Here is a 16,773-nt window from a genome sequence, read left to right on the forward strand (position 1 = left end):
AGAGCTACATCACCTAGTTCCACACAAGTCACACACACGAGAAACACACACTCTCCCTCCTCTTCTTCCACAAACACACACTCTTGCAACGGGAGGTCCACGATGCGTCCGGCTGCGCGGCCACGGCTTTTGTGAAAGTGAGGGCGATTGGCGCTGCCCCTGTCCCAGCCCCCCACCCGCCCCCCTCCCCAGCTCACACACACACGGTGTCTGTTTGCTGTGTTTAAGCTCGAGGTGCTGCCGCTGGTGCTGGAGGTGTCGGAGGTGGTGTGGTGGGGTGGGCACTGCCAGGGCAGAGCGGGGGGCACCGAAGAGGAGGAGGAAGAGGAAGGCAGAGACAAAGTGGATCAGATCAACGGCAGCAGACTGGAAATGCCCGTCAGGTGAGTAGATAATGGATTTAACAACTTCAACACCGACATGTACATGCATGGCCGTACACATAGTTTCCACACTCTGTTGAAGGATATTTACGCAGACGCACACCGGACACACACAGCGGACACTTGCACAGTTATTTCCGTTCATCAGATCTTTGATGTCAGTTCAAAATGAATTTTGATCTCCTGAATTGTTTTAAAAAAGCTACATCAAGATTTAATGTTGTATTCCCACAGCAGTTTCTGCTCTTTTTGATCAACAACGAGCTTAGTTGTTAGACAGACATAGTAGACATGTTACAGATGGTTAATGTCACCAAATTACTACAAAATTAGAGACGCTGAAACATTTTTATTCTTATGTTATAAGTAAAGAATATTGAGCTCCACATACTGCGCTCTTACTTTGTATTATGTGACAGCCTGTTTCAACACAGCACGAACTGATTAGAAAAAAAATGCATGGATAAATGTACACGTGCGTGGAAGTTATAGATTGATGTTGGCGTGTATTAACTGATCAGATCATGAGACCAAATGTTTGCTGTCCCTCAAAGACGCTTCTGCTGCTTTCACACAAAGTTCTTTCTGCGTTTCATCAGTTTGAACTGGCAGCAATTTCCACCGCTCAACAGTAGAGCTGAATAATGATGTATGTTTGTCTTCTGTTCTAAGTGCACATATTTCTGATAGAATTTGTGTGCATGTTTGAAAGTGTGTGCTGTTTTGAGATACATAGTCAGAGAGTGAGCGGCATGCGTGCCGTCTCCACCTGCAGAGGCAGAATTGGTCACAGTTTACTGGCTGGGTAAAATTCACTCCCTTCAGGGTGCTTGCAGCAGGTGGTCCAAATTGGCAGAATGACTGTGACAAACATTCAGTGTTCACTGTTGCTGTAAAGTAAATAACGACATCAAACCTTCTCACAGTGAAGCCAGGTTTTCATTATTTTTTTTTTTGTTTCGTAGTATTTTCTGTTATTGGGTTTGAGGCTTGCTATTTCAAGTGAAAGTCAGACTGTCAGAGCAGTGGAACAGGTTTGTATAAACGCTTTTGGGCCATTGCATCTGCTAATATTTCCTGCCAGATTCTGTTTGTACGAGTGCTTTGGTCCATATGTAGATATTTTGACGTTTTGTTTGGTATACTCCCCCAAATCTGTGTTAACTGGAAAATGTGCTCTTTTTCATACATCCCCAACAACATCATTTGTCCGCACAGCTGCTGAGATTGCAGGTGCTGCAGATAAATTCCCACCAAACAACTACCTTAAGTACAGAGTCACTTGTTCAGGTGCCCGGATAAAATGAGTGAACTGAATCCCTATCAGAATAGTTTTTAATTACAGACAATGGAACGGTATTTTTACACTTTGTCCTCCTTTTAAAAAAATGTTATGTAGTATAAATTGTATGTTTTTACTTAACGGTTGCTTCAGCCAAGATTGGATAAGTACACCAGCATGAACGAGAGTCAGACCAAACCATTGCATGAGCATGGTACAGTTTATACCCTGGTTCTCTGAGCCACTGAGCCTCTCCATCCGTTTCAGATTTGGCATGTGCAGGACGTTTTGGTTGTGACCTCCCTTTAGGCCTTTTTTTTTTATTAGACCCAGACATGGGTAATTCTTTGGCTTTTGCATTTAATGAGCTGCAGTCTATGCCAACAAGCAACCATATGACAGACTCTGACTTGGAATACTTTGTATAAGTGAAATACTGGCCGGCTGCAGACAAAATAAAACAGACGGAGACGTGATTAGGTGAAGACGTGAAGGTAGTTTGGGTTCTTTGTCACAAATTCTTCTGTCCGCGAATGATCCGGGGAGGTGTGTTTTTGTGGTAATGCAGGTTTTTTTTTTTCTTCCGCTCATTTCGCATAAAGAATCACAAGTAGATAAAGTCATTAATTTCAGCAGTAGCACTGCAGCTTATCTTTGACATGTCACTTTTTGTGACTCACCGACAAGTTTGCAGGTAGACAGACGCCTCATCTCACCTCTTCCTCTTTCTGTTCCTCTCTTGATATTTTTGTCTCTTTGTTGCTCTCAGACACACTCACACTGAGATGGTCAGTGTATGGGGTGTTGACAGACAGTCGCTCACACACTTCTTGCTCTTGCTGTGCGTGCGTGTGTGTGTGAAGAGCGCTGACAGACAGTGTGTTGGTCTGTGACAGAGGGTGTCAGCGCAGTGTCAGGGAGATGTGTTTAGTGTCACACTCTGCTGACCTGATCTCCGGTCGGACTGTCCACTCCGGCCCCGCTGTGGCTCCTTACATAACCCCTGCTGTCATTCACAAACCAGCCTGAAGGGATCCACCATCCTTTGCACACACTCACACACACATGCAGAAACTTAGTGATATGCACGTAACATATAGACATCCACGATCGCAGTCACGCTCCCACTAAATCAAAAATCGTATCGGCTGCTGTTTGCTAAACTTAAATCTTCCACACATTCTCACTTTGATGTCTTTTCTTTCTAATTTTTGAATTCATGCTTTAACTTATAGCAGAAGTGGCAAATATTGATCATACAAGCAGAACTATTCAAACATAGCACGAAGCTCCAAACATTGGGTATGGAATTAAGCAAAAGGCTGGACACCTACAGAGCCTGTGCAGCGCTTATCAAGAGTTTGACACCGTTCTGAACTCTGACATGTGCACCATGCTCATTAATGTGTCCATGTTAGCATGTGGACTTCTCCATGCTGCTGTGCTTTAAAGTCATGAGTGAGTGAAAGAGTGCCCCGGTGCGCTGTTCTTTGGCCCGTGGTTATTTGGAGGTCAGTGCTGATGCGGTGCTGCTTGCGGGAGTGGATTTACCATCATCGGCCCGGATAGAGGGCTGAATCCACTTGGCTGACTCCTCCACAGTCAGAGAGAGACGCTTCTGTCCTCTCTCTACTTTTAGTGTTCGCTCACTATTACCTTTTACAAATATGGGGAGCATTTGCTCTGTCTCTAGTCGTCATTCTTCACTTCAAACCTGGCAGCAAGCTTGGGGTATTTAACCCCAGTTATTACTTAGACTTTTGCACTTTTATTGATCCAGCATTTTCAAGCACAGTTGTCATGAAAGTCAAGGATGGTTAGCTTCATGATGCCCTGAGTCTTGATGTGTTTTATTTCATTGCTTTTGTTTCCCAAAGTTGCAATGCTTAAATCTTGTATTTATATGCTGCTTTTTATTTGCTCTGGATACATGTTATCCCCTTCATGCTCAGGCTAAGATTACTAGAAAGACAATTTAACCCTGGAGTGACGTTAAACAACTAAACATGTTTACATATTCTATTTGGATTATTATGCAGTTGCGGCTTCTTTCAGAAGCAATGAATAAGATATAACCTTGTTGCTTTTAACGCTGCACAAAATGTTTATGGCTTATGTTTTTCAAGTTGTTAAACTTGTGGAACTTTTAATTACTTTCATTATATCGTCAGGAATGAAGTCTAGTTTATCAGAGAAAAACATCTGCAAATCAATCTTTTGAGAACAGATAATTTTTCTTGTTGATTAACAGGATTCTGCGTGCTGATTGTTTGGCCCTGTGTGGAATACAGTGAAGGTGCAGTTTCTTTTGTGTATACTCAGGCCAAGGTAGATGGTAATTATGACAGACACAGATTGGATTTTGTATAGCTCCACGCCTGTGAAGAGTGGACATCAAAGTACGCTCACCAAAGCTCTCTGTAATAAAAGAGGAGGAGGAGGAGAAATATATTGATTACCAAGGGTGAACATTAGCAAATCTCTTTCTCTCTCCTTTTTTCATCCATGTCCTCATCTGTCCATCACTTCCCTTCCTCTGAATCTCTTTTACTGTCTGATTTGCCTTCCTCCGCCCCTGCTTATGCTCCCTCCATCCCCCATATGCTCCATCCCCCCTTTCTACCCCTCTCTCTAATCATTTATTTATTGCTGATCTCTTTATTCTGTATTCTTTCAGTTTAGGGACGGTCCAGTGTGACTGTATGGGCTGTTATCATCATTCCTTTACACCCTTCCCGAACTCCTCTTCCTTCTCATCACTGCAGAGATACCTGGGGGCGGGCGGGGTCACAACGGTCCAATCTAACGGTGTATTGATTCCATCAGATAATTAATGACCCAGGCAAGGGCCATGGAAGAGCAAAGAGGGGGTTAGAGAAGAAGGATGGGGGGATGATGGAAAAAACGAAGGGAGTGCGGGGTGTGAGTATGGGAGGGGTGGCGGACGACAAGGCCCTCGAGAGTTGGAGAGAACCTTGGGTTTGGAATGATCCAGAGTCGTCAAGGTCAATCGCAGCCGGAGCTTCGATACGGAAACAGAATGCCGAGCGAGTCGGAATACAGGGAGCAGGAGTGGAGGGGGAGAGATCTTCATGTCCTGCATCTGTCGATTGATCAGCGGCTGAGAAATTGTACATTAAAAAGTCTTTTGACTTCCAAATCCTGAGGTCCAACCAGGGCCGTAATGCATGATAAGTAGTTTTCAACCCTCCAACCAGAATACCAAACTTCATCTCCCTGGACGCCTCAGACACTCATTTACAACTACTCAACAACATGAAAGGCAAGATAGAAAACTAGCTACATCAAATATTCTGTTCATGTTATTTCTAACCATGTTTTTCGACATCTTCTATGATATCGAACCCTGTCTATTTGATAAAATATTATTCACATGAATATCTTACATTGCTTTTGTATGTGTGCTTCACTTTTACCTTTGGTCTGAGATAATTAAAGAAGAGTGGGTGCTGGAGAACCAGAGGGAGCTGTCTAAAAGGCGTTATCAATAGAATTTGACTCAAATGACTGAATGTTAAAATACCATTGTGGTTCTTTTTTTTTTTTAATTTTGGGGAACGGGTATTTATTCTACTTAGTAGTAAACTCACAAAGGAGAGGAGAAGAAGTGTGAGAACTCGGGTCCTTGGCTTAACCCTGGAGCAGGCTCCCATGATAAATGTCGAGTGTATAGTGTCACAAATGTCTGTCAGTTTAAAATTGCAGGAAGATTAACGAGCGCTGCAAGGCTCATTAAAGGGAGTTTGATTATTGTGGACAGATGTGGGGAGAATTATCGAGAACTGCCGTTTTCATGTTACAAATTTGGTGCAACAAAGCCTAGAGACTGTACAGTCGCGCTATGAAGAATTAGACTCACCGCTGTTTAGGTTATCAGTCAGAATGTGCATGGCTTTAAAAAGAAAAAAAATTGCTTTATGTTTTTCTTTAAAAACACACACATATATATTTAGCTTTATATATAAATATATATAAATATTCCTAATTCAAAATGTTACACAGCTTTGTAATCTGTCAGAATTTGCTTTAAAATCCCTGATGTAGAACTGTTTATATTTGTTTTTCTCCATGCTGTACAGCACAGGCATGGTCCTGCTCTTCACCTTAGCATGACTGCAGTGTGCATGTAAGTCTCTGGTGGGCTATGAGAGCTCCTGTGCCTCCATATTCGCAGTCTTGGACAGACTCTGTATTGGGCCCCAGGGGTTGTGGAGATGAGGCATAAAACAACCATGTTTCTACCTAGGGGAGCCGGTGGCATGGCAGTGGAGCTATTGTCTGTCGGCGTGCAGTTTGACTTAAATGTGTTCATTTGCCTGATGCCCCTGACTCCCTACGGGGAGGGGCGGCTCTGGGAGAGGAGGGGCGCGCTAACGAACCTCTGACAGCTGGAGGCCCTAATTAAACGTCCCTTCTGAAAATAAATAGAGCAGGAGCCAAGCGAGCAGCAAACAGCGGCTGTGAGCGCTCGCTGCAGTGCCCTCCTCTCTGTTGCAGTTGAGACCGTGCCAAGAGAGCACGGTTCTATAGGGTAGGGGTCTCAAACACACACTCCGATAAACGCACGCACGAATACACAACACTAATGAATATGTAGCAGCCCAATCTGAACACCTGCGGTCACACTTGATACAAGTTGATCTCCACAGCTGTGAGCACAGTATATCTTTACTCCCAGTGCTCTCAGAAGTCACACCTTCCTTTTCCATATATTTCCCACTGTGCCATGACTAAGAATAAGGCGTCTCAGTCCTGTTGAGTGGGTTTCACACTCTGTATGGATGACACTTCTGACATTCAGCCTGTTGTTCTGCTCGCTAGCCAGAGCATTAGCAGTCAAAGTGGCGGGGTCCATTTGGGTGAGTGCATTAATAGGCCGACCAACCTGCGACAAGGTTATGAGGCTGATTGAATAATTACTGTGGAGGCTCCTGTCCATTACGGCCCTGTGTCTGCTCAGATAGAGGGAGAGGCAAAGAGAGATGGAGAGATATTTTGAGACCGAAAGATGGGAGGAGAGATTAGATCAGAACAGATAGGGTCAATTAAGAGATAAACATACAGGTATGGGTTGGACACAAGCAGTGTTTGAGGCAGTGGAAATTGTTTCCTGTCTTTTTCTCCTTTTGATCTCTCTGCCGTACCCCACACAGCCTAATTTGGCATGTAGTGCATTTATCCAGGTGAGGCAGAGAAGGTGACAAAGGTGAAGTTGTTAGACAGAGGTGTGCTGCTCTCTGCTTGACCCTGTCTTCTCTTCACCAGATTCTCTGAGATGAGTACTGTCAATGTTGCAGGCTTGTAGCTTGAAAGTAAAATATTCAGGCTATATAGATGAAAGAAACCTCGTCCTTAAACCCTAAACTGTGGACAAAATGTTGATGTAAATGCTCAGAGAAGAGGGGGAATTTAATGCTAGGAAATAAATATGACTTATCAAGTTAGCAACAGTATTATTCTCTGACATTCTGACTTAAATGTACTTACTGCACTCAGTTTCAAAGAAAATTCCATACACTTTGTATTGTTTAACTTTGAAGAGATACAACAGAAAAGCTGATTTCCAATCAGACATTCAACAGTTGAATTCAATTCAGGCCAATGGAAGTTCAGAAACATTGCTCATAAATCATCAAGAAGGCTTGAAAGTAGATAATTTTATTTGTACAGATGGACGCACACATCCAACCCACACCTGTTTTTTCCATTCAGCAAGCTGTATTTTCTTTGGCATCCAAATGATGCTAGATTTCTGTAATGTCAACTGTGTGGTTCTTTAGTTCTTGACCTTGCAAACAGAGGCACACACCTAAAGTGATTTCACAATACTGCTGCCGGCGCATTGGTGTTGTTTCAATCAGTCATGCAGCCCCCTGATTTTTGTATAAACTACATGCCACGCACAAGTAGTGCATTTGAAAAGAGCTGCAGAGAAGGCGTCAGAGTAGGTCTGTCTCTCTAGCTATACGACATATTCAAACCAAAGAACATACTCTTATTGCAAATGTTACAAAGCTGCTTCACAAACGGCTTTAAAGTAAAGCAAATAAGTTAAACGGTTCAGTTACGTTTCCTGAGACTCGTAGACCTATCTCTGTGTTGTGGATCACTGCAGTGACTCCAGCTTGCCTCAACTGCTGATTTAAGTGGTTAAGCCGTGAGATGACATTTGTTGTGATTTGGCGCTATATGAATAAAACTGAATTTAATTCAACTATGTCACAGTGTTGATGTCACATTTTGCTCACAGAATGACCAATGCGAAGGGCACAATAGCAGCTTTTGACAGAAGAAGATTTCCAACATCTGGTAGATGTTGTTAGATGATCTATTTTTTCCTAACTCTAACCAAGTAGGTTTTCATGTCTAAACCTAACCAAGAGTTTTAGGTGCCTAATTCTGAGCAAGCAGCAAATGTGAAGTCAAAAACAAAACAAAGCGCAAAAAGTTTAGGTTCAAACAAAGTTTCTATGATAGCATTGGTGTTTAACTCCGCCACATCCTCCCTGCCTTCTAATTTGGACTTCTGTGACCATCGAAACCTGTGAACATTCCTTTTGTCCGCTTCATGTTTTATTTGAACTCAAGACTACTTTTGTGTCTATTTACAGTGCATTCAAAAATAGAAAAAAGTTAGTCTCATTGATTGACCCCACACTTTTCTATCTCTCAACAGCAGAAATATTGTCAATGTGAAAGTTTATTATGATCTACAGATCAGCCAGAGTGTGGTTAGGCTGTGTCAGTCTGTCCACTACACTTTTCAATACTGAAATATCAGATGGAAATTGGATGGGCAAGACATTCGTGACTCTCAGAAAATGAAGCCTATTTGACTCAGGTGATCTATATACATTTCCCTTAGGTTTTAGCAAACATTGTTTTTTAAAGAACTATTAATGTCTGCTTTTGGCATGGCTGAGATTTAAATATTTATCCATTTGTTTATCCACTTCATCAGTTTCCTCTATGGCCATCTTTCCTAACACTGACCCGGGGCTATATTAGCTCACTTTTTGGCTTCCCTGTTTCTGCCTAAAGACAGAATAAAACCAAGAAAGATGACCTGATCCCTCGGTCTTTCTTTGTTAAACTTATTATTGACTTTTCTGCCTTTAAAATCAGTCCAAGAAGTTTTCTAGCATGCATTTAATGTTGGCTGTTTGAGCCCAGATTTGTGAAATGATATCTGCCAAAACCTGCCCAGCTTTCGCTGACCCCTCTTAGCCAAGGTCAGCATAGCCATGCTTAAACGGAGACATAATCCATTTTCTTTTGCCCTGGCAAAGCTCTACTGACACGATTGTGCTGACCCAGTCGGCCCGAAGAGAGAGTTTGTGAGGGAGATGCGGAGAGAGAAAGAGGGCATCTCAGGCCCAAGGGCATGACACCGAGGTGCTCGGGGCCACACCAGCCCTTTAAATGTCAACACAGCACAGAGGGGAGGCAAACTGGTGAGGAGCGGGGCTCTGTTTGAGGACAGCCGAGAATATTGGCAACTTGTACTGGAGGAGGGTTGGAGGCAAGCAGAAGGCAGCAAAAGGAGAATAGACAGTGGACGGTGTGTTTTGTCTTCAGAGATATTCGGTCTAAACTCAAGTCACAAATTTGAATAATCTCTCGGGGATGAGGGGAGACATTTACAGATCTGTGATTTTCAGTCTAATTGTGACTTCAGAGGAGGGTTAGTGTTGTGTCTTATGTCTATTACCTTGGGAACAGCCCCTGACCTTAATGTGGGCAATTATATACAGATCCTAACAGACCCGCCACCCGCGCACACACAACCTCGTCTTTTGTCTTTCTTTCTTTCTCTTTCCTTTTTTCTGATCCACCAGCAGCGTTTTCCTGACAGCACAGTCACCGATGTAAGACACTGGAATTTTTAATTCTACAAACCACTGATAGCTATAACCGCATTGTTTTTCAAGCCCATAAAGCCAAGTGTCACTCTAACCTTTTCCCAAGTTCAATTTCGCATCAATGTGCAGGGCTTTTTCTATTGTAGTATTTAACAACAAACTGTGATCTTGTCATTGGAAAAATGTTTGGCAAACCTCTACCATCTTCCCTCCTGCCTCCCAATGCAGTCTGGTTTGCCAGTTGAAAAGGCACACACATGCACAGAAGAAAACGTGCATTTCCGCATGCTGCCAGAGTGTTTCTTTAGAAATCCGGAGACTGTATATATCTGTGATTTTTAGAGCGTAAATTCATTTTTCATATAGATTAGCAAAGAAAACATCAAGAAAACAGGAATTATTCTAATCAATTGATCAGAAGAAGGGAAACTGTAAATAGAGAAAAAAAAAAACGCTGTCTTTATTGAAAAGAGGTTTCATGCTATCCCAAAGCTTTAGATGGAATTTCAATTTAAACACATGCATTTCACTAGCCTGACTACGTCATACTCACGATTCTAGTCAGAATGTGAGTCTGATACCGCTCAATAGAGATTTGAGTATGGGGCGTGTTTCAACCGAACCAGGAGAAAAAATGCCTCTTCGCTCAACTGGATAGACCTACAACCAATCAGAGCAACGTAGTATGTGACGTAGATTAAGCAACACACACATTTGTTGTAGGAAGGACGGCAAAAACATATTTTCTATCGATAAAAGCCTTTATCGCGTTCCTCTGTTCGTCTTTCAAAATGAATGTAATGTGGAGATCCTGTAGAACAGACTCAATGGCAGAATCTACACACCCTAGCTCTCCAGCGGCAGCCATGTTCAGCTCTTTAGTGACGTAGTCGATAATGTCCCTGTTGATCATCTGTCCATCATCGTATAAAGCCCGCCCTGGCAATCTGATTGGGTCGACCGATTCTTGGTCGGGCATAATGATTTCCCAACTGAGCAGAGCCAGACCGAACTTCCCGACCAAAACTTTTATGGGCGGGGCTAAGTTCGGCTGGCACCCAGGCTAGCATTTCACTGGGATGGAAACACATTTGTTGATATCACATTAGGTTCTTAAGACGTGATCATATATGTACCCTCCCCTGTTAAGTTCATGATGATTTTATGGCTGTTATTGGTGACTGAACCGATGTCATTTGATTTATTGCTCTTTTTCTTGTGGCTCTGCTGTTTCTCGTGGACCTCCAGGTCTGATTGTGTCACATCTCGAGACGATCATAGCCTTCGTTAACAGCGGCGTCGGCCCACAATTGGAAGAAGGATGGCGACTATGCCGTTTGTCAGCGAGGGGAAATGTGTGAGTGTGGAGTGGGATTTCCTACAAGGACTACTTGCCAAGCCTCCCACCCTACCCTGGTGAGACACCACACACACACACACACACACACACACGCGCCCACACACAGGCCAATACTGTATAAGCCTGTGTGCATGCCCATGAATTAATCTCTGCAAGGTGAAATCCATGGGTTGACACCCTTGCACACACTGACAGCCTGATGAAGGGTTTCCCATCAATGAAACACAAACCAGAAGACATAAGTCTGTTCTCATCCGTGCTACATTTCACTTGTATTGTTGCTCACCTGCCAATCCTGTCAGAACTGTGAATCCCCTCCCTTTAAAGGAGATTAAGTAAATTTGGCTGGAATTATTAATGGGCAGTCATTTACAGCCGGATATAAAAACTAAGCAGAATCAATGTGTGTGTATTGATTGTTCTCGGTGGCTGGGGTCGAGGCAGTATAATAATGAGATGTTACAGAGGCTGGCAGCATGAGTCCACACACACACTTGCAGAGACACACTGATTTCACTTCTTGGAGACTAACAGGGAGAATTACAACAGCTGTGTCAGCTAATTAAGATATAAACATGTGTGCCCACACTATGCGCAACTCTTCTCTTTGCTCTTTTCTTTTATCACACATGTATTGCAACCATACACACTCAACACTGGTGGTCTTTTCTTAGGATGAAAACAGCACAGACACAAGGGAGAATGTCTCATACACATACACACACACACACACACACACACACACACACTTTATTCCAGCGCAGCACCGACACAAATTGTGAAGTGGCTGTGACAACATAATTCCACCACTCAGGCCCCATTGAAGAGAGTCAATACCCAATCACAGAGACAGGCTACCTGAGCCCCGGCCCCCCTCTGTCACTCTGCCCCTCCCTCCACTATTGATCCCTCAATCACGGCTTCAGCTCACCAGCCAGGGACCAGATGAGGGAAAGTCAGAGGGCTTGCAGGGAGGGAGGGGGGGAAAGTGAGAGATCGTGTGCATGTGTTCACGTATGGATTTTTGGAGCAAATAGTATTATTAGGACTCCGCTATACCAGATAAAAGAGGGGAGTCTTTCTGCAATTATTAGATAGAGCTGCAAGAAATGGCTTTTTTTTACTTTAATTGCATAACCATTACTATTATTTTTTTTTCAAATGAATTTTTCTAGATTGGGGTTGGGGTCATTTATACAGATCATGAATCAAACAGCAGGTGGTCAGTAAATGGCCATTAAGTGATACCAATGCCATTTTCTCTCATAAAATGATACCCATGCATACATCTGCTTCTTCATTTGGCTTATATCTGTCCCGCTCTTGTTATTTCAACTCCTAACTCACCATTTCATGTCCATTTCTCAGTCTCCAGAACCTGCGTAAAGAGAAATCTCGCAATGCGGCTCGTTCTCGGCGTGGTAAGGAGAATTTTGAGTTCTTTGAGCTGGCCAAGATGCTACCGCTTCCTGGGGCCATCACGAGTCAGCTGGACAAGGCTTCAGTCATCCGCCTGACCATCAGCTACCTGCACATGCGCACCTTTGCCAGCCAGGGGGACCCGCCGTGGAGCCCTCTGCTGGAGGGGGACAGCAATTGCAGCAAAGGTGAGCGCACTTGAGTTTTTTAGCACTTTTTTTTTTTTTTTTTAAAGTTAAAGAGAATTTGTACCAAAACCAACAGTGATTTCTAACAGTGTTGAATTGCAGCGAAACAAATTCTCATCATATCTCATGCCCACAAATCTGATTGTTTTTATTTGATCTTAATATCCAATGTAGTCAGCAGATATACACTTACCACGACTGTTGAAGATTGTGCCCTTAAATTAAATCAATTTTACCCTCGGAAAGAGTTTATACTGTTTTTTCCCCCTAGATTTTCATTTCAGACAACCTGGAGAGGGATAGAAATCTTTTCCAGTTCTTCAGGTTAGGTAACATTGTCACATTAGAGCAGAGATGTCTAAAGTTGGTCCCCGAGGGCCGCTGTCTTGAAGGTTTTAGATGTTTCCCTGCTTCAACACGCCTGATTCAGACAAGCCTGCTAATGATCCATAGATCTGAATCAGGCGTACTGAAGCAGGGAAACGTCTAAAACCTGCAGGACAGCGGCCCTGGGGACCGGATGTGGACATCCCTGCATTGGAGAGTTTATGTGCAAGACTAAGAAAAAAAGACATTTCAAAATTCTGGTTAAAGTTTTGGAGATAAACATTTGATTAATTTATAATACTTTATAGTCATTTTTAAAGATTTTTTACATGTAGATTTAATAGGTTTATCTGCCAACAAATATTGACAATAGTTTAAGAGAATGCAGACTCTAATCAAGCGTGGTTCATAGTCAAACATCTAAGTCCACATGTGTTGATTTGTTGCCAAAAGACACAGACCCCACGTTTTAGCTCACATTTTTCTCTTGGCAGTCATGAACAGTTAGATCTGTTGATGTGTCATCACCCACTCAACACGGTTGCATTTCGATTTGGCCATTTAATTAAAGAATGTGTCATGTAAACATACAGAGACACCTGTCCAAGTGTCTAGTTTCTTATTAGTAAGCGCATTTAAATGAAACATAATTGTGTTAGTCCGACTGAAAGTGGACTGTGAAAATGCTTGTGACCATGTTAGTCCAGCCAAATTTGGATGTCACACACAGAGATGATGCAGTCGGGGATCAAATCACTCTGCATGTATACAAAAAGCCAGAGTCAAATGGACCAAGGTGCTCTGCATGTGCTCCAAAATTCCATCTTTTCGCAATTTATTTTTAAAACAGTGAAGCTTAAGTATAGCAGAATTTCAAATGGATTTGGTACTCATTTAAGTACTTTTGTTTCTTTAGTCAGACAGCTAAACGTCTCAGACATTGTGTTTGAAAAGCAGCCCACTGAGTCAATGTCATCTCAGAGTCTCTTAAAGCATTCCCAGACTATGGCTCTGTTCTAATAAAACCTGATTTTATAACCATAATGTAATCTGACAAAATCACCATTCAAGAAACCTAAAGACAACAACTGTGCAGTGAATTCAGAGATACCTACATGTATGATAGTCCACAGTGTCTTTGCATTAGACTTTCTGCAGTTGATAATATGATTGCGCTCCCATGCATGTATACTGGGACAAAGACAGTAGTCCAGTTAAAATGAAGTCCTGCTGTAGCTTGCACCAACTGTGCATGTTACTGTGCTGTGATTATTGCTGATGTTTTTGCTAGCACACAATCATGCGCTCTTTCACAAGTCTGTAGACATCATGCAAATGTTCATGCAATCATACAGACTTTCCAAAGGCAATATTAAGTGTGTGTATGAAAGCGAGTGTGTGTATGAAACAAGAGAAAGCAGATGACACTATTGGTGTAATTCATAATTACAGAAATTAACTATATGACGAGGACAGTGTAATTACACTGCCTGTCTAATTGCTACCATTACTGAGAGGAAAGCATGCATCGACAGTACAATTATAAATGTGTGTTTGTGAGTGTGTGTTCGTGCCTGTTCTAAACTAGGGTGTTTAGATGCAGCACCTTTCTGATATCATATCATGTTTTTTTTTTAAAGTAGTAGGTGTTTTAATACTGATAGCCAAGTTGTCACAAAGGTCAGTTTTGTTGACATGTGGAAAACTATACATCCTATTCAAATAGTCATATTTCAAAGTTTGAGGAGGTAAACCTACGTTAGCCATCTCTACCACTTGGTGTAGACATGTAGAGCTAAAGGGAATATATGTAATAGCATTACTTTTTCAGGTTTTGATACTTTTACTGTGAAGCATGCACAAAATCATTAGGGGGTGGGGTGTGTGTGTGTGTGTGTGGGGGGGGGGGGGGGGGGGGGAGTAGATTCTAATTCAAATTGCCCCAAGGAATTAAAAATACAAAGAAACAATTATTTCCTTTGCTTTTTTCTCAGTGCAGACATTAAAGGGTTAGAAGGGTCAGATGACACAATATGGGAAATTTATCATCTGGCTTATTTGAAACCCTGGAACATAATAAGGACTTAGCCTGAGTATATCCAGGCCAACCTTCTTTATTCTGCTTCTTATGAGGCATACCTTTGTTTAAAATGTAATAACTTATATAAACAGAATCATTGCCAGACACTTAAACCCCTTGTGGTATTAAATGCATAAGCATGAATGACTAAAATTAAAATTTCTTTTGATATTACATTATTATTTTATTATATTATTGATTAAATTACAAAGTGATCTGTTAGAATAGATGTTTTTAAATGACACATTCTGTTATAATAAAATATTTTATTTTGCAATATTAGATCAACTGGCCATGGTCCACCTCTCCACTAACTTTTGTAAAAAACAAGGCAATACATACTGACTGTGCTGAAAACAATCTTCTACTTCAGCTACTGGTTATTAGAGTTGAAAGACACTCTATGAATGCAAACGTATGCCCTCTGGACAATTGCTGATTTAAAAAATAAACGGGTTCCTTTTTTAGAGTTTGTTAAACCTCTCCACCAAACTTAACGAAATGTAGTCAAGAAACCTTTGCATACACACAGAAAAACTGCAATGAAACCAATACCTCCATCAAAGCAGGTTTTGCAAGATGCTTTAACTACTCTAAACTTGTCAAATTTACATATGTGCACGTCTGATTTGCATTTGTGGAGCATATACTTTAGTATTGCTAATCGAGTAACTTGTTTCACATTTAAAAGGTTCTTAGATGGCCACAGTGGCCATACACAAGTGTTGCACTACAATGGAAGTTCAACACAGCCAGGCCCTCTCTGAGTTGGTTGGCTCAACAAAACACAACTCTCAAATCAGAGCTAACAAGTACTGCAATGGTTTTGGTAATTCAGGCTCTCCTCTTCAGGTTCTGTGCATGCTCTACTAAAAACGGGTTTTATACGTCATGTGACGCTTTTCCGCACAAAATAAACTGAGGGCCTGAGACTTCATTCATATGAGGAGCAGGCTGCGTGAACAGAGAGGAGTGAAGAATATATAAACCATTACATCAAGGAGCAACAATGTTGCTACAATTAAGACGGGAGACAACACGGTAGTTGTGCAAAGTAGTAATACTGATATGTGACTGCCATTTATATTTAGAGCTTAAACTTTCAACTTCATACTCCAGAAATGCGTTGATTGAATATTGTGCATACACAAACTAAATCAACCGTACTTTCTAATCTGTGTTTGATGCAACCACATAGCTTATTCCGACTCACCAACCAAATGTGTGGGTCCCATGGCAACATGATGCACACCCTGCAAAGCTTCTTTGATTGCTTAACACCACGTATAAATCATCAAGTTTTTTTTTTTATACAACAAATTCCTTCTGCTGAGAATCCTGCAAGATGCAGTGAAGTTGTCATTGTATTATGGTTAAATTTGCTGATCAAAATGCCGACATTTAATCAACGTCTAAATTCTCTGACTGGCTGTTAAGTAGAAGGTTAAAATATTGACTTTCTGTCAGTTTTTTTAACAATCCATTGTCTATTCAATGTCAATCAAGTGCTTCCAGTTTGTGTATAATGTCAGGCATCAATATAGATTCAGTAGTTCTGCATGATGACATTTAAATGTAGCTTCAGTCTAATGTTGCTGTCTGGGATATCATGGAGGAAAGATTCAGTGAAAGGATAGCTCTTTTTAGACTTTGTAACCTGAAACTCTGAACATAAACGGCTTTGGAGGAGGTTATATGTTCAGCCTAAGTTATCACAGTGATCTCCTCAGGTTAATAAGAGCCAACTTTGTGACACTGAAAACTCTGACTTTACTCTCAACAGACCTCGCTAAGCCATTAATCTCACTTCACAGTACATCCCTTCAGGAGTAATGTAGAGAAGGTTTGATT

At 41.8% G+C, this 16,773-nt stretch overlaps 1 protein-coding gene across 1 annotated transcript in view; it reads left to right on the top strand.

The window, feature by feature from the left end:
- The first annotated feature begins 237 nt into the window (after positions 1 to 237).
- npas1 (neuronal PAS domain protein 1) overlaps positions 238 to 16,773 on the top strand; it is a 44,533-nt gene continuing 27,997 nt past the window's right edge. The window contains exons 1-3 of the mRNA XM_075473420.1: positions 238 to 383; positions 10,797 to 10,964; positions 12,277 to 12,515. Coding sequence (XP_075329535.1) covers positions 10,870 to 10,964; positions 12,277 to 12,515 — 334 coding nt within the window. The 5' untranslated portion in view covers positions 238 to 383; positions 10,797 to 10,869. The remainder of the gene's footprint in view (positions 384 to 10,796; positions 10,965 to 12,276; positions 12,516 to 16,773) is intronic.

The sequence above is a fragment of the Odontesthes bonariensis genome, chromosome 9 (assembly GCF_027942865.1).
Source record: "Odontesthes bonariensis isolate fOdoBon6 chromosome 9, fOdoBon6.hap1, whole genome shotgun sequence".
Lineage (NCBI taxonomy): Eukaryota > Metazoa > Chordata > Actinopteri > Atheriniformes > Atherinopsidae > Odontesthes > Odontesthes bonariensis.